The sequence below is a fragment of the Sebastes umbrosus genome, chromosome 17, assembly GCF_015220745.1.
Source record: "Sebastes umbrosus isolate fSebUmb1 chromosome 17, fSebUmb1.pri, whole genome shotgun sequence".
Taxonomy (NCBI): Eukaryota; Metazoa; Chordata; class Actinopteri; order Perciformes; family Sebastidae; genus Sebastes; species Sebastes umbrosus.
In genome coordinates this window covers 29,321,618-29,347,386 of record NC_051285.1, presented here as the reverse complement: position 1 = coordinate 29,347,386, position 25,769 = coordinate 29,321,618, and the positions used below count along the sequence as shown (strand labels likewise).

Sequence of the window (25,769 nt, the reverse complement as noted above, 5' to 3'; positions counted from 1 at the left end):
TGACTCCACTTGGAGCCCAAGAAGAACAAGGCTGTTTCGAAGAAGATGCACATCTTCTGCCAGAAACGACATGGGGTGGACACAATAACGTCCTGTACAATATCACGCAGCCATGCAATAAATATTACCTTGTTGTTAAGGTGTCCAACAGTTTAAAACAATGAAACTACAACCTGTAGCTTCAAAAAAATGACCAAGGCGCTGGATCAACATGTTTTTATAAAGGTGTTATCTCGGCTGCTGTATCAGGGTTGAGATTACTATTATTGCACCGACCTTCACTGCTCTCTTCTGTTTGCTTGTAAGTTTGAGATTGTGACATTCAAATTTAAGGTTGTAAATTACACATTCAACGGCTTGCGCTGTGGACGGGAGCAGCAGAAAAACAGGTTTTAGCCACCTTAAAAAAATCAATATCAGTGTACGCTATATTTAGAATATCTTCACCACTTACCTCACCACCAGACGGCCCTTTCTGACGGGGAACTGAAGACGTTATCTATGCTCTCTTCAAAGCCACCAGACTCCATTCACAAAACAGTAATTTTACCTCTCAGAACACGGGAGTAGCAGGTCTACCGCTGCATCGACCGGTTAGTTAGTTTGTGTTATTGTGTGACTTTCTGATCTGAACTAACGTGGCGTCCACAGATGTACGTCGCTTAGCTTCCTGCCTGCTTCTCCAAACAGGGAGCATGCTGACCGCCGTCTAACTTACTGAATGTAAGACACTGACTATAAGGATGTACATATTTATATACTGTATATGTAGCACAGTTATCATGCAGAAACCTTCGACAGGTCACATGGAGAAATAGTATTTTGCTGCTAAAACATATGACCAGAATGTGAATGCTCAGATGTTTTGAATACATAAAGAACACCTAGAGAATAGATTAGAGTGCATCTTTCTTCCTCAGGTCCAGTAAAGATCTTAGATAGAGAGTGTTTACAGACTTTTAGAGGAAGGATTTGTCTCCTGATGAGAGCTGGTTCGTCTGTGACGGCAGTGTGTCCCCCCAAGGTCAAGAAATTACAGGTTTAAAAAAGAAAACCGTGTGAAGCGCATGCCATCTGTGTTACTAGATATAAACCCAATTGAACAGTTAAGGGAGCCTGTAGAGTGACACCATTACTGTAATGTATTCCAGGGTGTACTGGAGCTCCTCTGGCTCAGCACCAATGAAAACACATTCAGGATTCCTTCATGCCCTCATCATCTTGCAAACTCAGAAGACAGCCAAGTCATAAAACACTAAATTGCAGTTCGACATTCAAAATAACCGTTTTCATCACCCAATTCGGTCCCCTTTCATTTCCATTATTGGCAACCCTCTCCACTGCTATATCTTCACAGAGAGATCCAGTTTATGGCGTGCGTGCCAAATGTAATCCCCACTCATTACAAAATACAATCAGCGCATGAAACCAGTTGAATGGTTAAACCCCAGTAGATCGACAAGGGGTTAATGTCGCCTTTGACACTCCAATCTGCCCTTCTCATCATGATGTGTGGTGGCAAACAGACGGGGACGCCCCGGCCCACTCTGTCTTCATACACTCATATCAATTTGTAGATTTGCAGAGAGCGTGGAGGAGGTGGTGGTGAGGGAGGGGGGTGGGAGGGAGACAGAAGGAGCGTCTCGCTTCAGAGCCCCAAAATTAATAGAGGGCCCCTCATTATGGAGAAACAGGAAAGACAAAGAGGTCTCGGTGAAGAAGGGGGGAGCTAGAGAGGTGGGTTCTTATATAATGAGAGCAGAGGAGAGTGTGTGAAGGAAACAGGGAGATGATATATGCGAGAGAGAACTCCAGCCTGGATGCAGTCGGTTGGATCGCTCATATTTCCTTCCACCGTGGAGCTGAATCCGAGCTGCAAGAAGCCAGCAAGAGAAACAGGAAATGAGTTGCTCCCTAAAATAGCCCGGCTTTACCTTCTCCCCCTCTCATTTCTCTCTCCATCCCTCAGGGAGGTTGGGTAACAGCCAATCTCATTGAAAGGCAGATCAATAAAGAGATATATTGTCATCTCGGAGCGCCACCCTCTTAATCAATTAATCTATAATAGAATCCATTCAGTGGAGCCTCTTAAAGGGCCCGTCCTCCCATTACCAGCTATGGGTCAGAAAAGGTGCAGACATATACGGGTCTCATTACTAGTAATGATGAGGGGGGTGCTGGCTATAGACACAGGTGATACGCATTCAATGGTATTTCTAGGGCCTGTTTCTCAAGAATAGGTCAGCCTACCCACATTCCAAGCAATAGTCCTAATGAGTTATTACCCATGATGCTCTGCTGCAGGGACACATGCATTAGGCAGGCTGCTCGCTGCACAGTGTGCTGTTGATGCTATCTTCTTAATACACTGCTATTTTCTGCTTCAAGACAGCGCACGTATCAGAGGGGACTTTTTCCCCCTCCTCAACTTTATCAGCTGTAATTGTAAGCATGCAAAAATCACATCTTTAATAGTATGTATCAGAGCTGCTGTCACTGTTGTTCACACATGATAAAAAGTGATTTATACCCATGCAGGAAGCGGTTCTGGTTAAAGATGTTGGCTGTTTCTTTGTGAGCTGAACGGTCATTTCATACGGACAAAAGAAGCTTGTTCGCCTTCCTCCAGTAGACAAGATGACCATTGTATTTTTGAGAATTGAGGCTATTTTATAGCAGTATCCACATTCCCTCTTTACACCATGGATTTACATTATATGGTTGCTGATTTATGTTCAGGGTTCTTTAGCACTATATGCCCTCTCATTTTCCACACAATATCGCTCATATGAGGCAATTCTATTAAGAAGATATTGTAGATGTTTTTGTTGGTGTTGTTATTTTCTATGCAGCGCTGCTTTAAACGTATTATTCCATCCTCCGAGGTGAGGAGGGGAGTCACATCTATAGGTGTCCCTGGACAGGGAATATTGCTGTGCTGGACAGTCCATGAATCATGGAGCTACAGGTCTGACCTGTGCACGCTGCTAAAAGGAAAAGGATCAAGCAAATCAAAATATACCAAGAGTTAGCCTTTTTTTCCCAGAGCTTCCTTAAGCAATAGTGTGGCTTCTGCAAGAGAAGCATCAGATAACAACAAAGCCACTAGTCAGCTGTACAAACCCAGGACTGTCTCATCTTAAATTAATAACACTTTTGCCATCACTGGAGTTTTCTTTAATCATTTTTTGGAGCTGACATGCTAAGTGAGATGTGTGTAATAAGTTTCAGGAGCTGCTCATTTGGTCTCCGTGGCAATTGAATTTGATTTCTGAGGAAAAAAAAGAGGACTCTTGATATTGCTCTTTCTTTTTATGGAAGCATTTAATCAACTCTAAACGGTGTGGAGTGATGAAATAGCTCGCTGTGGCGGCACACTCGGCCAAAATAAATAGTCACACATAAATCACAGTCTCAATTCCCGTAAAGTCATTAGTTTAATTATGATCAGTTGCCCAATACATTATGAAAAGAACACAAGTTTTTGCTATAAACGTACTATATTCACGTTAAATATCAGCTGTCTCTGTGGTAATTAGTTGTATTAATGTATTACATTTATCAGCTGGTAAAGCTTTCAAACAGTTTCAGCAAAAACTTGCGACTCCCCTGATATAGGATAGCCAAGCTGGATTGTAAATTCCAGCATTTTACTTCAGACATTGATGTATAAAAGATGATCCAAGGAAATGAAAACTCACTGGCCGCCCGAACCTTTCAGATTAATTACAGTCGCTAGACCATAGAGGAGGTTGTCTTTTCATAGAGCTGCCAGGAAATGTTTTAATGACTGACTGTGAAGGCCTTTACAATACATTCAAATGAATAAGAATAACCTCATAAAACCATGCCTTTGTGTGTGTGTGTGTGTGTGGAGAGAGAGGGCATAATTCTATGATCTATGGCTCAGCTGCAAGTGTGCAGCCCGGCACCGAACCCCACTGATGGGCTGTCGGTCTAATTCAGTACCTAATGGGGATAATTAGTCTAAATTCATGGAGTGCTTGATTCCACTGACAGCTACGCCAAAATGTTTGACGAAGACACCACAGTAGCATCAGTCACAGGCGAACGGAAATGCATTTAGTGGAGGGCCTCATCATGTTTTATTCAATCACACAGCGATGCTCAATTAATCAGTTTCTGCAATTAAATTAAACATGTACATGCATAAAACATGAAAGAAGTAGCAGGGCGTTTAAGCACCGCTTGGTTCTCTCCCAAAAAGACGTCTACAACACGCTCTGTGACTTTACTGATGTGGAATTATTTCTTTTTCACCTAAAGTCAGAAGCTGTGTGTGACAGAATGTGTAAAATCTTATCTTAGTATGCGCTGCTTGATGCATCCCACCATCCAATGCATTTCTATAAATGTCAAGAGCTGTGTGTTTACTAGGTCCGTCTGACCCCTAATATTTATTCAGCTCAACAGCACTCCAGCCAATCATTCCGTATTGCTTCATTGCAGAATCGTAGCTCTCGGTATGTCAAGTCTCATTGGCTGCAGCTCGCAGTATCTCCTGGCACATGTAATATTGCTTTTCGCTTTCCATTAAGTGCAGGCAAAGCCTGTGCTCAGATAAATAGTGACATTTTGCAGTGGTGTGTGGGGTTTGTTTGTATCTCTCAGTGCCTGAGTCATTTCCATTGCCTGATTTGTATACATAGCACCACAGTCGGCACGATCAAAGGTCTTTCACATGTAAGACAAATTTGCATTTGGATTCATACTACTGCCAACATAACTTATGCCTCTGTGGTTATAGATGGCAGCTTTGAGATAAATGTTTGACATTTGCACTGAATTGAATGGTGCGACTTCAATTAAATTTCTAAATAGATTTAATCCAAGTCGACTTCTAAAGGCCTTTACAGTGGATACCTTTCACATTCCCTGGAAACCTTATAGTTAGGCTATGTTATGTTGTGACAGGGTTAGTAGGAAAATATTAATATTCAGATAGATACAAAATGCCGCTTTAGCCTTTGATGATGGTAATTGGTTTGTCCCGTCATGCATTACCTCTTAAAGATGGAACACTTTTGCAGCATTTAAGAGAAGTGAACGTCTAATCCAATATGACCTACAGGTGACAATTCAACACAAATTAACCATAAAGGGGCTGCATGTGGCCTAATTGGAATAGATAACATAATACAGCAGCATACACAGTATGTGGTTATGCTCCAAATGAGAGAATACAGTGCAACAGCAAAAAAGAAAATGCAGATATCACACTCGTAAAAGAAACGGTAGACATATCAGTACTCTAATGCCAAGTTTGCTCAGACAAATGTTTATTTTCTAAGGTGGGACAATGAGACGTCTGTTAAAAGGCCTAAAAATCACCACAATTAATGTCGGAAACACTCTAAATGTAAAATGATCCCATGTTGAGTCATTCTACCTTCTACCACTTACAATGTTATTGCTATTACAAAACCAAGGCTTATGTGTGGATGTTATATGGAGAATTAAACAACATCAAACAAACAATAACACTGTAAATAATAATTAATAAAGACTATAGTAGCTCTGAAGCATTTAGGCATAAGATAAGATACGATTTTCCTTTATTAGTCCCACACTGGGGAAATTGCAGATATTAGAAAGACATTAAATATCAATAGTTTTATTGACTTTTATTTGTTTGAGGAATACACCCACTGGAGCTTAGGCTATATCTTATTTTGAGTTTAAATTGTTGTTAACATTTTTTAATGTTCATGTCAGAAAGTTAAAGGATAATCTTAATAAAGATGCCTGACCAGTTTTGGTCGAGTGCACTGGCCCTTTAAGAGAGGGGTGTTGGGATGGTGAAGTCACACAGATTCAACCAAGAGCAAACCGGAAGCTTGGTGAGTGTGCCTTCAACATAAAATCATCTCATCATCGCTCTCTCTCATATATATAGAAATATTTTGTTGAAGTGGAACTCAGATATGTATACGTGTGTTTTCTTATGCAAAATGTTAAATTAAAGCTGAAGTAGGGAGATTGGAGCAAATATGATTTAAAAAAAGTTATTTTTTATAGTGACAGTAGTACATGAAACAGGTAACATGAAAAATATCATGTGTCCTCCGGTGCTCCTAACGGCATCTGCAAGATTTCACAGACCGGAGGAAAACAAGCAGTCAGAGCTGATCTGAGGTCTGCTGTCCATCTGCTGTCTATGAGAGCCGGCTGTCAATCACTCTGAACTCCGACCAAACGGTCAAACTAGGCAGCGCTGATCAAATATGAATCAATATTCTGTTACGTTAATGTCTATTTCTCTCCTCAGATGTTCTCAGAATCATCTTGTAGTGCACGGTTTAGCTGGAAAATTAGAAAGTTTGTGACGCCAACGCCATTGTGAAATCTGGTGAAGGAACGCCAAGTTCTGGTCACATGACCGGAGCACAGCCAATAGGAACGCTCTCTCAATGGAATGACCTGTGATTGGCCAAAGTCTCCCGTCACGGGCTAGATGTTCTAAAGCCTGAAAACAGAGCCATGAGGAGGAGCAGAAGTCTAGTTATCTCTCAGAACACTTCAATTACAATATGATGAAAGGTTATTATGGGATTTTGCCCGATGATGCCAAAAATATACTGCCTACTGCAGCTTTAATTCATCTGTATGTATGTTTTATTTCATTAATTACTTTCTTTTTTTTAATTCCTTATTTTTTTATTATTATTTTTTTTTTTTTGCTTTTGGTTATTTACATTTTTTTTTTTATTCTTTATTTATTTTATTTTTTGTTTTATTTATTTTTTCCTTATGTTATTTACGTCATTTATTTATTTATTTTTTTTGCTTTAGGTTATTTGCATTGTTTTATTTTTTTTATTTATTTATTTATTTATTTTTGCTTTTGGTTATTTACATTGTTATATTTTTTATTTTTTTGTACTTATCTTTTTTTTTTTTTAAATCTTATTACTTAATTTTGGACTCTCATTCCCTGCGTGGATATATTATTATAAGTTATTTTGTCTAGGCAGTGGGAGAAAAGTGAAAATACTCTGTGTTAAATATCTGAGAATAATATTAGTTTTCTTAAATAAAAATATTATTATAATAAAAAAGAAAAAGCAATGCAACACGTTGATAAATCCTAGTTGTATTGTGAAAGCCGGACAGGAAGCTGTGTGCGTGCTGCTGTAGGTGCAGTGCGCGTCTCCAGTGTGTGTTGTGGCTGCAGGAGGAGCGCTGTGCTGTTGTGTGAGGAGGCTGATGAGGCTGTGTAGTAACAGCGGACATGGAGACGGAGATGGAGCTGCTGCTGTGTGTTTAACCCGCTGAAGAGTCCTCCTCTCTGGGCTCCATCACTTCAGGTTCTCCGGTACCTTCTCCGGTACCGGACCGGTTCTCTCTCTGGACGGATCCGTGATGAGGATTTGTTATTTTTAACTTCTAATTAATTTCCTGAGATGGAGTTTGCTGCTGGTTCCGTCCCATAGACTGGACATCTGTTTGGATATATATCATCAACTACTACCTATGAAACACCTGAAACACCTGAGTGGATGAAACACCTGAGTGGATGATGGAGTACAGCCACACTTTGGTTCCTCTACTGGTTTTATTTGCTCTCAGAACTTTGGCATATGGTGAGTTGAAATTGGCTGGTTGTTGTTGTTTTGGGGTTATGTTTGCACAGATGGAGCTTATAGGCTATGATCCATATCAGGCTGGTAGCCATCAGGCTCCACAACCAAGGATGACCACCATATGACACTATTAGGACTTTAAGAACTTTAAACATGCACTATCTACCTTTTAAACATGCACTATCTACCTTTAAACATGCACTATCTACCTTTTAAACATGCACTATCTACCTTTAAACATGCACTATCTACCTTTGAACATGCACTATCTGCCTTTAAACATGCACTATCTACCTTTGAACATGCACTATCTACCTTTACACATGCACTATCTACCTTTGAACATGCACTATCTGCCTTTAAACATGCACTATCTACCTTTTAAACATGCACTATCTACCTTTAAACATGCACTATCTACCTTTGAACATGCACTATCTACCTTTACACATGCACTATCTGCCTTTAAACATGCACTATCTGCCTTTAAACATGCACTATCTGCCTTTGAACATGCACTATCTACCTTTACACATGCACTATCTACCTTTACACATGCACTATCTACCTTTACACATGCACTATCTACCTTTACACATGCACTATCTACCTTTACACATGCACTATCTACCTTTACACATGCACTATCTGCCTTTGAACATGCACTATCTGCCTTTGAACATGCACTATCTGCCTTTGAACATGCACTATCTGCCTTTAAACATGCACTATCTACCTTTACACATGCACTATCTGCCTTTAAACATGCACTATCTGCCTTTAAACATGCACTATCTACCTTTGAACATGCACTATCTGCCTTTAAACATGCACTATCTGCCTTTAAACATGCACTATCTGCCTTTAAACATGCACTATCTGCCTTTAAACATGCACTATCTACCTTTACACATGCACTATCTACCTTTGAACATGCACTATCTGCAACCATCTTGGGCTCTAACCACTGGCGCACTTTACACTATACATCCTATATACCACTTTATAGACTGCACATATGCACATACTACATTTATTCATTGATGGACTGCACACACTATGTTCACCCATTCACTCTGTATCTTTTATATCTCTCTTATTGTCCAGGGCTGTAAAGGGGTCCCACATAACATGCAGAGTTCCTCCTTCTACCAGTGTATGCTTCCATGCAGGAAAACACCCTTGCATAGCACACATGTCAGTATTTGGGCAAAAGTGAGTAATCCCCCCAGGATGATGTCATTTAAAAGGCCACTTAAAGCAGCAGACAGCAGAGTAGTAGCCCATGTGCAGCTCTTACTGGGTGTCTTGCCCAAGGGACGTTGGCTTCACACCAGCATCTGCTCCCCACTGAAATCTGACTTTGTTGTGATGCTCATTTATCTCTATTATTAGGCCCATTAGAGGTGGAGACACGTCCTCGGCACAATGGATCAGAAACAGCAGGATGCAGACAGTTACTGATGCACTGTACTGTAAGGGAGGAGGCAGAGTTGGGGGTTTGATTCCCACACGTTTAAAACTCAATAACGCTCCAAACGAGGGAAAACTGTCATGTCCATTCTCAAAGAGGTCCCTTGACCTCTAACCTCCAGATCAGTGAATGTAAATGGGTTCTGTGGGTACCCACGAGTCTCCCCTTTACAGACATGCCCACGTTTGGGGGCAAGTCATAGTCAAGTCAGCACACTGACACACTGACAGCTGTTGTTGCCTGTTGGGCTGCAGTTTGCCATGTTAGGATTTGTTATATTTTTATGCTAATCAATTCAGTAAATTTAAATCAATATTTGTTTTTAAAACGGTAAGAAGGCGATGTTTAAGTCAAAGCCTGATGTTTCCTTACACATAAATAATGATCCCAGTCTCTTCCACACAGTGAGGCATACAGCTCATTGTTTAAACACTGCACATCCCACATCCAGTCGGACGCATCCCTAGTTAATTGATTTATATAAATGGTTGCATAAAGCAGCATATTTGTCCACTCCCATGTTAATGAGAGTATTACATACTTGACTAATCTCCCTTTAAGGTAATTAAATGTTTGAATCGATTGATAGCCCTACACATTTTTTTAATTTCTTTATTTTACTGAAATACATTTTGGATAAAAGCCTTCACCAGATGCTGCATGTTGAGTGTTAAACTGGTTGCACTCCTGTGTTGTGTTCTGTAGGTTTGGCTATATTGAGAGATATGCATACAGTAGATTTAGTTCCTGTCGCACTAAACTGTGTGGAGATGAAGCTCCACTGCAGGAACACCGTCAGCCACAGTGTGACTCTCACCTGTGGGATATTGAAAACCTGCTTACTAGTGACTGGATGCTGGATCCATAGATCCTCCATCAATCACAGACGTATAACTGGTGAATTGAGGCTACAGGCTCTTCGTCAACATACCTACGTCTTTGTGTTGTGCTCAGAAACCCCCCCGACTGTTCTGTGTGATGTTATAGTTTGTGACAGCGTGGTGTCTTTGGGACGGGCCTACCGCTGAGGCTCCCTCTTTACAACGCTGTAAACATTGGCTATGAACCCGGAGCATATGAACCCAGCATCTGTGAAAGTGCTCCTTCAGTGACTCCAGATGCTCCTCTGGGACTACAAAGGCTGCATTAAAGCTTCTTATTTTCACTTTAGCAAAGCACACAGTGACTTTTAACAAAAGGCCTGGAACTGTTTTTAGCCACAAGACTTTTTTCTTTTTCATTCGTTGAAATTTGCATTTGAATAAGTGTCACATTGTGACACCGTTATCCAGAGCTGCTCAGATTAAAGGGAACGGAAGCGTCAGATCAGTACCAGCATGGATGTGATGCAAAGTGATAAAAAGAGCTTTATACGCTATGATAAGAAGAAGTGCCTGACTATCTCTGCTTTCCTTTTCATATCTGAAGGGCCCCTCGGTGTTTCAGGGGTCTGGTCTTCAGACTGTTTGGCCGGTAAGGTGACACTTGGAGTCTGTCACCATCAGTCAACACAGCGTCTCCGTCAAACGGGCCATGTGTTTGCTCTCATCGAAGTGATTGGGAGGGAGGGCTTGAAGACAGCTGTCTCGTTGTCTCATGACTGTCCCCAAACATGACCAGTAACCAGATCAAATAGTCCACGCCAAATACCCACACTGCAATTACCGTCAGAGCGTACAACTCCGTTTCCTGGAGGGAGGGAAGTGTGGTGGGTGTGTAATGCAGCTGAAATAGCACAATTAACAAGACGTCTCATTGTTCACAGTCCTTTTCTGCGGTGACTGGCAGTTATGCGTTTTCACTTGTGGCATTTAAGACGTGCCGTCAGCCACGGTGACTTCCAGTAGAGGAGGCTGGGAGGCCTTTAATGGATTGGTCAAGGACAGTTTGACAGGAGTTTGCTGGGATTGAATCTGTGACAGACATTCCAGTAATAGTATGGTTCTTTACTCTTGGGATGCACATATCACATTTATCCTAAAAACAGCTAGTTAAAATCAGCCACATTACAGAGACGAGATGAACAGATCTCCTCTCTAAACCGTAGAGATATCTCGCCGTGAAGGTTTTTTGTTTGGCTTTGAGAAATCTGCCCAATACAATGGAGGTGAACAGCAGCATTTCTCTCCAGAAACAATGTCCCTGTTCCTCTGATAATCACCGGGCTCCACTGGGGACGATCTCTTTGGTAGAGGGGCTGACAGGCAGTTCTGTGGAGAAACGCTGCCGATAAAGATTATCATTAATCTGTCTTTTATTTTCCTCCATTTACCAATTCATTGTTTTGCCTACAACATGCCACAAGGACGTGCCCATTTCCATTTTCCACAGACTTGTTTTTTCTGACCGGCAGTCCAAAACCCAAAGTTTACCGCCGTATATTCTCAACGTCTGAGGGGCTGGAAGCTGGAAATGTTTGGCATTTTTTTGCTTGAAATATTATTTAAACGATGAGTCGAAACCTGGACATATTAAACCTGGACTATCTGCATGTCTGTATATCACTAGAGGCCAGTGAGAAACGTATCTGTTTGATTACATATTACACTATTATGATCTTACTGCTCAGGTCATCAGTTGGAAGCCCATAACTTGAAGTAATTACCCACATTACACAGGGCTTACCCACATCTAGTTTATTTTACAGGCACAGCTTACGCTTGTATGGCATTGTTAAGCCCCCTTCCCAGCGGACAATTAACCCTCTAACATCTGGTCTTTGTCTTCAGAGGGACAGGTTACAATCAGCATTCATTCCCGGGACAAATGACTCTGCAGTAGTTACGGGTATTTATCGGTTCCAGCTCCGAAACATGACACCCGGGCGGATGCAATAATCTTAAACCCCTTTTCTGGTGCAATGCTGTTTCAATTATTATAATTTATTTAATGTGCAAAACATACAATTAATCTGCTCTCCTCAAAGAGACTCCAGTCAGACGACGACAGTCACTTCACCTCACCGATCGTCGTGAAACACACTTCATTCAAACTGGACAGAAATAAAATAAAACTCATCAAAACCGTCTCCGTTAGTCGTTCCATTGTTCCAACAACCACCAGCTCTGGTTTGACAGTTTGAAAGAGAGACTGAATACGTATATTCTCTACTGTTTATTAACCCGGCTTCTGGTGCTGGCCGGAGTGTCCGTAACGTTGAACGTGACACAGAAGCAAAAAAAACTCACAAAGGCCAGAGCAACGGCACGGCGTACTCTCAATCGGAAGGAGTCTATCGCCTCTTTTAGCGAGTTTTACTCAACAGTCTCAGACTTGTAGTTATTAACACATTGCTGATATGACTGACTTGTAATGTCCACAGGCTCCGTCCTTTCCACGCTTCCGATTAATTGTCTATGTAAGCAGCTGTTCAATGCATTCTGGTAGCGTGGCGGTGCAATTCGAGAATCGGACCGTCACGTCGCCCGCTCCTCATTTGCATAAAGTTGAGGTCCAGAGGCTACTTTATGCAAATCAGAGGCGTCCGACGTGACTCGCCACCTCTGGAAACTCCCGTGAAACTTTTAAACTAAATGTTGCCAATCAAAAATAAAGACGGATTCAGCAACTGCACGGATTATTTCTCGCATAAAATGTTTTCAGAAACGCATTTCGGTTTCCAAACGAGCCGCCATGTCGTCCAATCAGGTGCCTTGCGTCTATAGTGGCAGCTCTTAAAGCGTCCAATGCTGGGAAGTGAGGCGATCCCTGGTGATAAAAAGCGCCCTGTGGACACGTACCAGTATAACTGTGGATAACGGTCATAACAGCGCAGCAAGGCAACATCCAGCAGCTCAGGGTTTTGCTGTTGGCATATTGACAACATGTCTGAAGAGAAAAAAAAAAAGGAGACAGAAAGCTTTGTAGTCATTTTTGAAAAGCAACACACACTCAGTGTACCTTCCTCCTCCCCCACCTGCCCGCCCATCTGTTCTCTACAGATCAATTAGCCGTCGATAGCTCGGCCAGCTTCGGTATGATACATTGAGTTCCTGAAAATCGTTGAAGGTTCAAGTGAATCCTAATTCACGCTCACTGAATAATAACAGTAAAAAGGCAGGGCAAGGAACTAAACGTCCCTTTTCCCTGTCATCCCAGAATCAGCAGTGTTAATCAAACGCTGGAATCCACGTTTGAAGCCTCGTTGCTTATTTCCGGCTTTTTTCCACAGCTCCTGGCTCAATTTAGAAATGAGGAATAAGTAATCAAAAAGCTGGGGTTGAGCTGTATTCCGGTTTGCTTGTCATTGTGCAGCCGCTCATTATGTACACCCAGGATAATAGAATTTCACAGTCCCAAATATTCATTACACAACAGCTTGACGCCGCCTGATGATGCATTATTAACAAGCTATTTGTGCATTTGACTGGAGTAAATGACAAAAAGCCTGGTCACTTCCTCTTTCCAAATGTAACCGCAGGGCTGCAAACAAACAAACAAATAGGGAACTAAAGAGGGTTGTAGGAAAGGTGTAGTGAAGAGGCATTATTTAATATCTAGCCAGCACATTCCTACCACAGAGGGCCACAATCCTCACCCGATGGAAAGGGAAGAAACTGAACAGGAACTGTATTTAGCAGTGTGTGCTGACAGGACGAGTCAGCTATTCCCTCTCCTTAAAGGTCTCCAGTGCGACCGCCTGAGGGGCCCGACACAATAACCGCCTGAGCTCCCCACCTCAGGCTGCAGACAGATGGATGGCCCCCCAGCATTAGTTCCAGTGGTTTCAGGAGGGCGGACCTCTGTGCTGGTCATAATACTGAAATAGACCAACCGAGGGCTGCTGCCATCTGACTGTCAGTCATGAACCGTACTTGCACTTGAAAACTAGAGTGGGGGTCTGGGGGTGTTTGTTTTCTGCATTCTGGTGACTTTAGAAGAGGGAAAATTAGAGCTGCAACAATACCACTTTCAGACCGAGTACAAGTACAAGTACTTACATTTGGGTACTCGTCGATACCGAGTACCGATACGAGTACTTCTCTGTGGCTAAAGACCCTCGTTAACAGCCAGCTGGAGGGTGTGAGCGCCACACGGCAGGCTGGGGAGTCCCTCATACGAGGCGTAGTGCATACATCCCTAGTGACAATAACAAAATAACAAGTGCAACAGCATTTTTATGTTCAACTTTTGATTTTACTTTTAACTTCCAGGAAAGAAAACTGAATAATTGGCTCCTCTGTTGTGAACTTGGCGTGTGATTCTCTACCAGAAACTAATACTCATGCCTTTTTTTATTTATCTGGCGAAGGATTAAAGGGACTGAAATAAACATTGACATGCAGCCTCGTCTCCAGAGAGGCGTCTTCCTCCGCTGCATCCTCTGTGCCCACAAATATGGGACACATCCACAAGGTCTTCTTTCCACACCCGACCCAGTCTCACTGGTTTAGAGGTGTTTCAGTGAATGGATCTAAGCGAAGGGGACAAACATAGGATTGAAAAGAGAGGGGGGCGGAAGTGGAAATGGAGAATGATTAAATGAGTAGCACAAATGGCCCGATGATCCTGACGATGTCGTGGTTTTGTCTTTACACAACACTAACATCCTGACCTTTAGTGTCTTTAGTGTCTGACCACCCGTCTAACAAGAGCTCGTGGTTTCCATCAAGTGTGACCGGCAGACAGTCGGTCAAATCTTCGTGTTCACCCAGGTCTTCTTGTCTACAGACTTTTTCCGTTGTGCAGTTTGAAGCACAACAGAACTCAGAGCCACAGAGCAAAAGGAAAGCCCGCGGGTATATAGCTGCAGCTGTCACCGCCGTGACTTTGTGGGCGGGTAGGATATATTTGTGAGAGTGTGGCACTCTGGAGCTCGGTGTGGGGAAAGAGCCAACTGATAATGGATCATTTTCAGCAGCGGTGTATCAAGGCGATGCTGCGGCGGGGGGATTTTGACAGCCGCTGTCGATTATTTAATGGCTGGCTTTAGAGCTGACGGGGACGGCTCTTTTCGAGAAGTGACAGTTGCTGGGTACTTGTTATTTCGTGATGACGGTGTTGATACACAGAAAGTGAGTCGGGGATAGGAGGCAGCTCCAGAGAGTCTCTTTGGCTATTTGTTCTCTGTAGCAGCAGTTTGATGATTGACGGTTATGTATGATGTCCTGAAGGGAAATGCTTATTAAGGAAATGTGACTTGGGGTGACGAGGCAATTAGAGTCCTCTACTTGTTATCTCTTAAGTGCAACTCTGTGATCGGCAGCTGGATTTGAATCCATCTCCCGTTTCTCCACCTCATCTCTTAATTATACTTCAGAACCAACGCTCCTCCAAATCTCCTCAACAACGTGCGGAGAGTGCATTTCTCCACTTTCCTCTTTCATGGTTGTTATCACACTCATAAATAAAGGATCTTTCACTACTACATTCACTACGCAGCGTTCGTTTATGATTCATTCATATTATGGTATCATAATGCAGTCTCCTTACAGTGCCAGCCAGATCACCAAATCACCAAATGAAACGTCATATTTTAGTACAAGCACACTTTCAGATTCATCCAACTAGCACTAACCCGAGAAGGACAGCAGCCTGTAGGTTCATCTTTGCATGTAAACTGTTAATTAAACTTAAACTCAAACAGGTTATTTTTGTTTTTTTTACAGTACCTCAGTTGTTTGTCTTTTGAGTCCTGGCCTCAGGAAGTCCCCGTCTGGACCCTTTCCTCCCTCAGAGGGCCTTATGTGATAAATATGTGGTCAGACGGATAGGAGCAGATAGCAGTCAGCCTGTGTGTATGTGTGTGTAAGCGGTCACAGATCTAATAGGAGCTAATCTGGAACTATGCTGCTGTGGGACAGGAAACCAACTGCATTTCCCTGCAGCTGTGTTTGGCCACCCGCAACCAAACCAGTGGTGTGCCATACTGGAGCCGCTCCAAGGTTTCCTCCCTAACATGAAGGAGAGAGAGCTCATACACTGCTGCGCCTTAATGGACTGATAATTAGTGATAAGAAATCATCAGCCCTGTTTCATACAAACTGTGTTTCAAACGTTTCTTCTGTCTGCTCTCCTGTGAAGCATCACTACAGCCAAATATCTCCTCACTGCCCTCGCTCCGGCATTTTCTCCTCTACTTCCTCTTGTCTCTTCTCGCTCACATCACATAGAACACTTACAGCAAAATGGAGTGAACAGTGGGAGTCTAGTCGCCACATGCAGTTGCCGTTCTGCTGTTCATTCAAAGCCCTATCCAAAAAGAAAGAACACCCCTCGGTGGTGAAAATCGATGCTTGTTACTGGAACTCAAACTGACAACTCTTGGCAGGGTTTGTGATAACGTGAAGGTTTCTGGACTGGTTGTATTTAAGTCCTCAGGACTGCTTTTTGTTTGGAAGGCTTCTCTGAGTTGCATTCAAAGTTCTCTGAATGTTTAAATATGAGAATAGTTTAGCCGAACCGTCCCCCGCATAATCAATGTGGACATTTCATGTTCTTCAGAAGCCAAGACATGATTATTAATACCACAATGTGCTGCAGAAACTTGAGCAGAGTACATTTCAAAGTCACAGACAGTTTATTTAATGTTTGTTTATTTATGCTTTATTGATGTTCTGCCGTCCCCTCAAAGTTGTTTCTGTATTTGGAACTGAATCAAAGCTTAATGGACTCCCGAGCCTCTCAGCCATGTTTTACCATGAGTAACTTTTTGTGTAAAATTGGTCCGTTGGGCTCGACTGTCTGTTCCTGTTGGACCAGAGAAGACGCCACTGTTTGCTCTCTATCTGCAGCAAGCTGCTTCCACCTTGTCAACTTGCCCAAACATCTAGCCAAAACTCATTTCAGCTGCTCCGCCAGCGCGAGAGGCCACAGGGGCATTTCTTTTGGAGCTGCCGTGGGAGTGCCGTGGATCTTTTTCACAATTTCCTCAATCCCCTCTTCTAAAGGAAGAGCAGAAAGAAGCATTCCCTACTCATGAATGTGTTCACGGCCCCAAGAGAGACACCATGAAAACACCCAATTTCCTTTTGCAAAGTTGACCCTGCCCATTTAGGTGCTTAGCATCAACACAGGCTCAATTAAGGAGGTCGTCTCTTTATGGCCAGCACTTTGTATTCTCATGCAAGTGCCTGGTTTTGTTGTCCCCACAGGGTCAAAGAGTAGGAGGCTGCAGAGAGCTCTCCAGCCTGCCTCCCTCACTGCTGCCAATTTAACTTTGAATGCACATTTGCAAATCAATTCCTGTGGCTTTGGTGGGAAATGGAGAGAAGGAGGAGGAGGAGGCAACAAAACTGTAAAACAACAAATTCAGTAAGAGGGAATCGAGCCGCTGAAAAGACTTGCAGATGAGGAAGAGATGGGAAAAGGAAAGCTGTTGATTTGTCTTTGATCGTCATCTTACACCCTCCCCCCCCCTCGGTCTCTTCTTTAATGATTATAAAGCTGTTCACCATTTTTATTGCACTGGAAGTTCAGATTAAAACGACTTTTCTTAGCCATTAACAACTATGTCTTTTCTTAAGTAGAGTTGGGCGGGAGGGTGGTTATCTCGAGTGCAGTGTGAGGTTTAGCTCAGCTTAGCCTTAATTTTAGTTGGTAAGCCAGAGCATGGCTTAATCTTTCTTTTTACCATAACTCACCACAGAGAGAGATGAGGAGTGCAGGCGTTTGATATACGGCAGTATTTTCCAAGTCCTTCCCGCAGAATGAAAAGGCATCTGTTACCCTGTCTGGGTGGAGGACGTGATGGGGCTGAAGTGCCATCCATGTTTTATGTGCCTTTCCCTGCAGGGCTGCGGTGAACAGAGTAGTTTTGATCCTACGTGTGATGACACATACTCGTATGAGCCGGGGGTGCTGGCTCGTGGTGGGGGTGGGGGGTTTGGGGAGCATGCTGCTAGAAGTCAAACAGTTGGTCGGTAGGTGTGAGGATTTTTGTTGACCTCAAGATTGAGCCATTTTTGTATCAGACAGTCTTCACAGATTTATTGCATGAGTCAGAGCTTCATCTGAGTGTTGTACCATCTGTGTTTGGGAAATGCTGCGTGTGAAATGCAGCCTGGGGAAGATGCAGGGAGGAAGTGCATATTTACATACAAAGCTGTTGAGGTGCAGAGAACGGTTTAACAGCCCGTCACCTGAAGTGAAGTAAAGTTCTGTTGAGATGAACTTTTCACAGCTCTCTGAAGATCTACACCAGACGACGTTCTCCAACGCTTTCTTAAATTGTTTTCTTTCTTTGTATTAGCCTCAGTTTTCCTTGTTGTAATGATGAACTGTTGAGGTGTCTTTCGTCGACAGCATCTCTAATCACATTGCTCATTTGACCTGTGACTTCTCAGCAGGGGGGTTATTTCTGTGATAAATAGGAGCGGAATGATTTTCATGCCAGAAGAAGCTGCGTTATCATCACGCTGTCAGTCAAAGTAACTGTTAATGCACGTCTAATCTGGTATTAAAATAGAAAAAGTCCACTTTTATTTTTAACATTTCTCTATTTTAGGACTTTCAGGCATTTTAAAATTGATCTTACTCGTCACTAGTATTGATATCACTTTCATTTATGTCAACAGTCTGACCCCCCGCCAAGTTACTGTGTGTTGTTCCGACAGTTTTGCCTTTTCAGAGGAAGTAAATCTGCGTATGGATGAAAGCCTGCTTGTGTTAGTGGTGAGAGAAGCTGGTGGGGGGTGGGGAGCGTATCCACTGTAGATCTTTGGCAGTGGTCCTCTGTTTTTGATTCATATCAGCGTGACACACCGAGCCACTTGTTCTTGTACTAGATGAGAGAAAGTGTGTCTCAGCACTTTGCTGTGGTCTCTTCCAGAGAGGACATTGCAGCAGGACGTCGTCCTCCCCGCGGCGGTTTCTTCCGATTTCTCTCATTTTGTTTTTGTCCACTTTTGTCTTGCGCACTTCTTATTTCTCTGTCACCCTCTCCGGCTTTACTCTCTCCTCCTCCCATTTCCACCCATCACTGAAAATGACTTTGAAGATGTTTGACAGTAATTCACTCTGCATTTGTCTCCATGTTTGAATGTAATCTATATACAGAGTGCACCACGTTAAGCCTGTTTGGTTTTTGCCTCTGTCAGTTTGGACACGTCAGGTAAAGGCCCGGAGAGTTTGTGCTGAGTCGGGTTAATTAAAAGAACAGTGCTCTGTTTTTCTCTGCTGGATTAACCAGCCATATAATTACACTACAAAAGATATTCAAGTGTTTTTATTACTGTTTCCAACAGAAGCAAGGGCCCATTGTCTGGGTGTCCTGTATGGAGGACTCTGACTGTGTCTCAGACACATGTATGCAGGTTTTTCCTTGAATTTGTAACCCGTCTGTCAATTTACATTATCAAAAATTACAGTTTGCGCCTCTAAAGACTAGATACAAGAACCTTTTCACTACTATTAACCATGTGCCATCAACATATGTTATGCACATTTTGAAGTATCAAATATACGCTGTAGCAGAGTTTATTCGCTCCAAACCAGTTGATGGAAATGCACCTAATTTGCGACGTTTGCTAAGATGTGACAGTTGAATGGAAACGCAGCTACAGACGACAGCTATCAGATCTCCACGGGAAATCACGCATAAACCCTTCACGTGCACTACACCTTTCTTTTGGGAATTTAAACCGTAATTCATCTTTTCTCCACGCACCATTCTTGTCAAACACAAACTCTCCCAGTCTGGCCTCCTACAGCATCCCTCTGGTTTCATTAGCTCACATGGAGCTCTGAGAGTTGCTGCTCTCCTGCTGTAGTCCACCACAGCCAGGAGCTAATAGGTCCTTAGAGGGTCCAGACTCTCCTATTAGACACCCTTCTCTAGACAGGCGGCCGTACTCTCCAGACTCCAGCTGTCCATTTTACCCGATTTGAGTTCATCTTTTTCCAGCCTCACCCTTATCTGTTACATACGTCTACCCTCACTGTGTAGCTGGGGGAATACAACGCAGCTTAGAAACTCAAATGTCCTTGAGTCTTGTGGCAACGCAGTCAGTCTCTATCAACATGCAGATCTTCACTCGTACTAATGTACCGCCTGCAGCTGCACAAGAGAAGCTTGTTCATTATAGTGATATCAACGTAGATTCAGATCGTTCTGGCAGAATCATCTCGGATGCAGTTACTTTTTTTCCTGTGTGACCTCTCAGAGTAAGGGAGCCGAGCGTTTCTGTGTGTAGTAGCTGAGGGATGGTTTCATCATGTCTGAACTGAGCTGGTGTTCAGTGGGACATCCTCTTCATGATATTTAGCTCAGTCAACACGGTGGTCTCTTCCTCTTTAAAAGCCTCCGCTTTACATTTCCACATGGCTTGTTCCACCAGTTTGGACTGTAAAATTTATGAGTCAGCTCTTAAAGGCTCTGTCCTGCTGAGCTCTCACCACAGACTACCCTCCCCCCCCCACTACCCCCATCCCCTCCTCCAAACCCTCCCGACGGGACAGACTCAGTTCAGCCGTGATACATACGCTACCTTAAAGCTATCAGACCAACGGGCTCTTTAACCGCTCAGAGACCTCGAGGGAGGAGAGGCTGTTTTATTCCACAGGATGCCTTATAAAGATGATTGCTTTTATTTATTAATATAAATTGATCATATCCAAAATCTGTTACCTTGTAGCCCTGTTTTATAGAATTAGAATATTAAGCTCCTTTTCGAACCATTGGAGGAACTCGTTGCGTTTCTAAATTAAGTTCTGGGGGACATTTAACCCACAAAAGGTCAGGAAGTACAGCCTAGTATAGCCCTTTACAAGAACCAAAAGGTTCCCAAAGTTCTTCACATTAACATCAATAAATAACAGGAATAAAAACACAACATATCATAAAATCATAAAAAGGTACATAAAAAGCTCAGGGAAAATGTCACAGTGCTACTACAGTAGGTATTAAAAGCCAGTCTAAATAAAAAAGTCTTGAGCTTAGATTTAAAGAGGACCAGGTCAGTGATAGTGTGTATATATCAGGGGGGAACGTGTTCCGTAGTTTAGGAGCAGCGATCACCCCACAGTTTATACCTCCACCTCGGGACTTCTATAAAAAGTTGACCCGATGTCTGCAGAGCCCCGTTATGCTCGCGGAGAGTTAAATCTGGGACAAATAAGGTGGGGCGAGGCCGTTAATAAAATGGATTGTAAAGCGAACTGGAAGCCAACGGAGTGAGTAAAGTACAGGGGGGAGTTGGTAGTGGTAACGCGGCTTTATAGGTACAGATAACATTAGACTTCCATGGATGTTCCAAAGGTGGCGTGATGGGAGAATGCCAGCTGTCTGTTAATGTACATCCATGAAGACTCATCCACCATCGACATGACCGCTTAGGCGTGTGTATCGGCCGGTATCAGCAACCTCTGTCAACTTATTCATTATTTCTTTAATCATATGTGTCAGTCATAATCAGCTGTGGTTGTATGACTATTATTATATTGGGCTATGCATCTTCTATAGTTGGCCTGTAATACTCCACTGGAACATTTTCGGGTTAAGGTGGTGTGTTTAGTGTTAATAGTTAAACTGCTCTCCTGTGTTATCTGTAGCCTGTAGTATAGTCGGCCATCATTCAGGTTTTAGGAGCGGTGTCCCAGTCAGGATACTCCTACAGATTATACACAGACACATTCTGAATATCAACAGTGAACAAAAGACACTAGTAGATTTATATGGCAAGGTGCTTCATTGAAATGTTATAGATGAACGTTACTGTACAGCTTTACATGTATATGTATACGAATATGTGTAGATTTATATAAAAGCACATCAGTGGTGATGAGGTATCCATACTCACTGTGATAGTTTTGGAATGGCTACTAGAAAAGAAAAGTTGTTGAATCCATAGTGAAGTATGTCAGACACAAACCCAGCAGCAGTTTGATTCTAACTAGAAGCAACTTCAAAACCTCAATACCATTTCCTCCTTTTCAGAGCTTTCTATTCCTCCGTCTTTGTGAATGTAATTGCATTGAGAGCAGAGCCATCAGACGGTACTTCTATATTCCCATCAGCAACAAGAACTTTAGCTGAGTTCTTAATCCCCTAAAACCTTCCGGAGGATTTGTCACTTTGAGGACAGGAATTCTGACTGCTTCTGTTATCGGGTGTTATCAGGAGAGTCTGAACCTTTGAACTGCTTCTCATCCGTGCACCTGTGGGAAGAACCGTTTCAACCCTCTTTCTCATGTTGGACTTGATTACACTGTTTCCTGGTCTATAGCTGTGCTGCAGGCACATTCTCAGCTACCTTTCCTTTGGAGAGGAAGAACACAGGAAACCAGTTCCTATCTTGATCACCTTGGAGGTTTGAGATTTACCCAAACTGCAACAGGCTCCTGATCAGCTGTACTCCACACTGAACTCGTCCAACTATGGACCTCTCTTTGTGCAGAGGGGTAGTCGTGGTTGGACAGCCCTGAACTGTTGCAGCAAAGTCGGAAGCACCCAATTGGCTAAAAGTCTTTGTGTCCTGTAGCATTAAGTAGACCCTTCACTGGAACTAAGACCATTACCCCTCCTCCAAACTGTACCGTAGGCTCTATGCAGTCCGGTAGGTAGCGTTCTACTGGACTCCGCCAAACGCGATCCGTCCATCAGACTGTCGTGATTCATCGCTCCATAGAACACGTTTCCACTGCGCCAGAGTCCAGGTGTGGCGTGTTTTACACCACTCCGGCCGACGCTTGGCATTGCGCATGGTGAATGTGTGGTTGCTCAGCCACGGAAACCCATTTCATGAAGCTCCCGATGCACAGTTTGTGTGCTGATGTTGCTTCCAGAGGCAGTTTGGAGCTCTGCAGTTAGTGATGCGACAGATGATTGGTGACTTTTACAAGCTTCGGCACTCGTTGGCTCCGCTCCGTGAGTTTGCGTGGTCTACCGCTGCATGGCAGAGCTGCTGTTGCTGTTCCACTTCACAATGATAGCACTTACAGTTGACCTAGGCAGATCTAAGGCAGAAACTAAGTGACTTGTGGCATCTTATGACAGCAACACATTTAAGTCACTGAGTTCTTTAGGACCCATTCTGAATTCTAAATGTTTGTCTGTGGAGATTACATGAGGGGGTGTCCACTGACTTTTGGCCACATAATTCATATTTAAACATGAACTAAGTAATGAGTTATTCCACAAGAACAGCATCATCGGAGTGAACTTCTTGACTTCTGCGTGATGCAGAAGCTACAGAACTCCTAAACGCTGAACAAAGCAATTCATGTTTTTTTGTCTTCCTGTTATGTGCACAACCTTGACCGCCAATCTCCTGCTGGGATGTTCTAAAAAACATACATTTGCGTAATATGCTGCTGCATGGCATGGCTAAAGCATGCAACACCGTGACAGTGAAAACCGGTTTCAGTTTAAAAACAGCATTGAAATCCCCTGGAACAAAAACCTGAAAGAACCTGGCATGATGCACCTCCTGTTGTCTTTCTTTCATATATGCTCTCCAGGGAGAAATTTCACTTGTGCCTCATGGTGCTTGAGGTTGTGTCACTGTTTTTCATACATAATTGTACCGCCAACATGCTGTCATTCAAATTGGAGGAGGAAAAGGAAAGATGGGGGGGGAGAAAAGCAATTTCAAAGCTTGCAAAAAAACCTGTGGGAATTACCTTGCCTCCGTCTCCGTCTCCGTCTCCGTCTGCTTCTGTCTCTGTCTTCATTCATTCCTTTCAATCAGACTTTCAAAAGAAACCTGCAGACTGCAAAACACTGACCGGGAACGCAATACATTTATATTGATAATTAATATACAGACACTTGAGTTGGTTTTATATTTACGGCTGAATATATCAGTAGTCCAGTCAACCCGTGAGCTCCTGATGAGCACAGTTCTACCATGTTTCCTTCTCTCCTGCTTCCCCTCCACTGCCGGGGAATTTGGCTTTGGTTCGATAGATGCAGAATTTAGAGCATGTAATTTCACACGTCCTCTTGATTTATATTTTGAATGTAACTGTTGAGTAATTACATTACATGCTCGCTTCACACAGCCGTGTTGTCTGTGATAAAATGGTGTGTATTTCTGCAGCTCGAGAGGTTTGGAGAGGGATGTGCCGCTCGCTGGCCAGAATGTAAAAAAAGGCTTTTATGTTGTGTTTATTATCCTCCTTACTCTACTAGCCTAACATCACTCTTTACATCCGCCATCTGTGAACAATCTAAAGGTACCATGTTGTCACATGTGCTCTTTAAATACCCTTAACAACTCTCAATAACACCGATTGTTATCGCCGTTCTCTTCAATCTGTTGTCTAATGTGTCGGCTTTAAAACACCAAATCACCAGTTCAACGCTCATTTTCTAAAATCATGTTTGCAACATCATAACAGAAAATGCATCACAAAATGGACTAAATCTTAACCCTTTCTCTTCCCTCCGTTGTCGTGTTATCTCCAGGATCCCGACCCAGGTTGGAGGATGCGCCTCCCCGGATCATAGAACACCCGTCCGATCTGATCGTGTCCAAGGGCGAGCCGGCCACCCTCAACTGTAAGGCAGAGGGACGGCCGACTCCGATGGTGGAATGGTACAAAGACGGCGAGCGCGTCGAGACGGATCGAGAGGACCCTCGATCCCACCGGATGCTCTTACCCAGTGGCTCCCTCTTCTTCCTGCGAATCGTACACGGGAGGCGAAGCAAACCCGACGAAGGCGTCTACGTGTGCGTGGCGCGCAACTACCTGGGCGAGGCAGTCAGTCGCAATGCATCGCTGGAGGTGGCAAGTAAGTCTTTCATTTTTTGCTGTTCAGGCTGGAGAGCTGAGGTGTTTGGTATCTCTGTGAGGACCAGTTGAGTTTTTAGACCTTCAGAGTGACGACGTTTTTGGAAAGTGGGGACTTTTTGTCCGGTCTTCCCTTCTTCAAAGGCCTGTTTGAGGGTTCAGACTTGGTTTTAAGGTTGAGGTTAGAGTTAGGTTTAGGTTAGGGTTAAGGTTGGGGTCAGGCATTTAGTTGTGATGGTGAAGGTGAGGGTAAGGGGCTGGGGAATGCATTATGTCACAGGATGTGTGTGTGTCGGTGCGAATGAACCAAAAGACAGAAATCTATCGGAGGAGACAGACACAGATTAACTCAGATGATCTGTCTATCTTTATGTAGGTGGACTGAAATACACAGGACGTGTTTTAGAGGAAATGTAAAGCTGGAGAGAACATCACACACACAGAAACAGAGGGAACAGGTCTGTGTACAGGCAGGAAAAGATAGCTGTGATAGCCCAGTGTTTGTGCACATATCAGGTGTCAAACATCATGTCCTGCATTATGTGGTAGAACCAAATGAAATCCCAGATAGAGGTAATAGTGTTAGCTGCACTATAAAAGCAGAGGAGCGTATAGAGGCAGCTTCAAAGGACTCTCTGCTCTCTTATCATCACCGTCACTCGGCTGAGTTAACTCAAGACGCCACCCCTGACCTTGGTGTCAGATCTCCTGGCAGCTTGCACCCCGAGACCCCCTCCACCAACACCCCTCCCGCCCGACCCCCATCCTCCTCTCCGGCCTCCGACATCACATCCTATCTTCTCCCGCTCCAGAGAGCCTGGCCTCTGTCGTGTTGCGACCAGGCCTGTTAATGTAGATGGATGACAGCTAGCTCCTGCAAAGAGATAACAGTTGTCGCCACTGGACAGGAAAGCTAAAAAGCCTTTCTTGCAGGGTGGGGGTGGGGGGGTAGGAGGTGAAGGCCACTGTTGGTTGGCAGCTTCTCTCCAGCAGATGTTAGTTCCTTAAAATACAACAAA

General features: G+C 43.4%; 1 protein-coding gene across 4 annotated transcripts in view; it reads left to right on the top strand.

The window, feature by feature from the left end:
• Positions 1-7,157: 7,157 nt before the first annotated feature.
• robo3 (roundabout, axon guidance receptor, homolog 3 (Drosophila)) overlaps positions 7,158-25,769 on the top strand; it is an 85,105-nt gene continuing 66,493 nt past the window's right edge. For 3 of the 4 annotated variants that reach the window (XM_037749333.1, XM_037749332.1, XM_037749331.1), the window contains exons 1-2: positions 7,159-7,604; positions 24,425-24,751. In XM_037749333.1, the coding sequence (XP_037605261.1) occupies positions 7,538-7,604; positions 24,425-24,751 (394 nt within the window). In that variant the 5' untranslated portion in view covers positions 7,159-7,537. Of the gene's footprint in view, positions 7,605-24,424; positions 24,752-25,769 lie in introns of all 4 variants that reach the window. The other variant, XM_037749330.1, reaches the window with a different exon arrangement.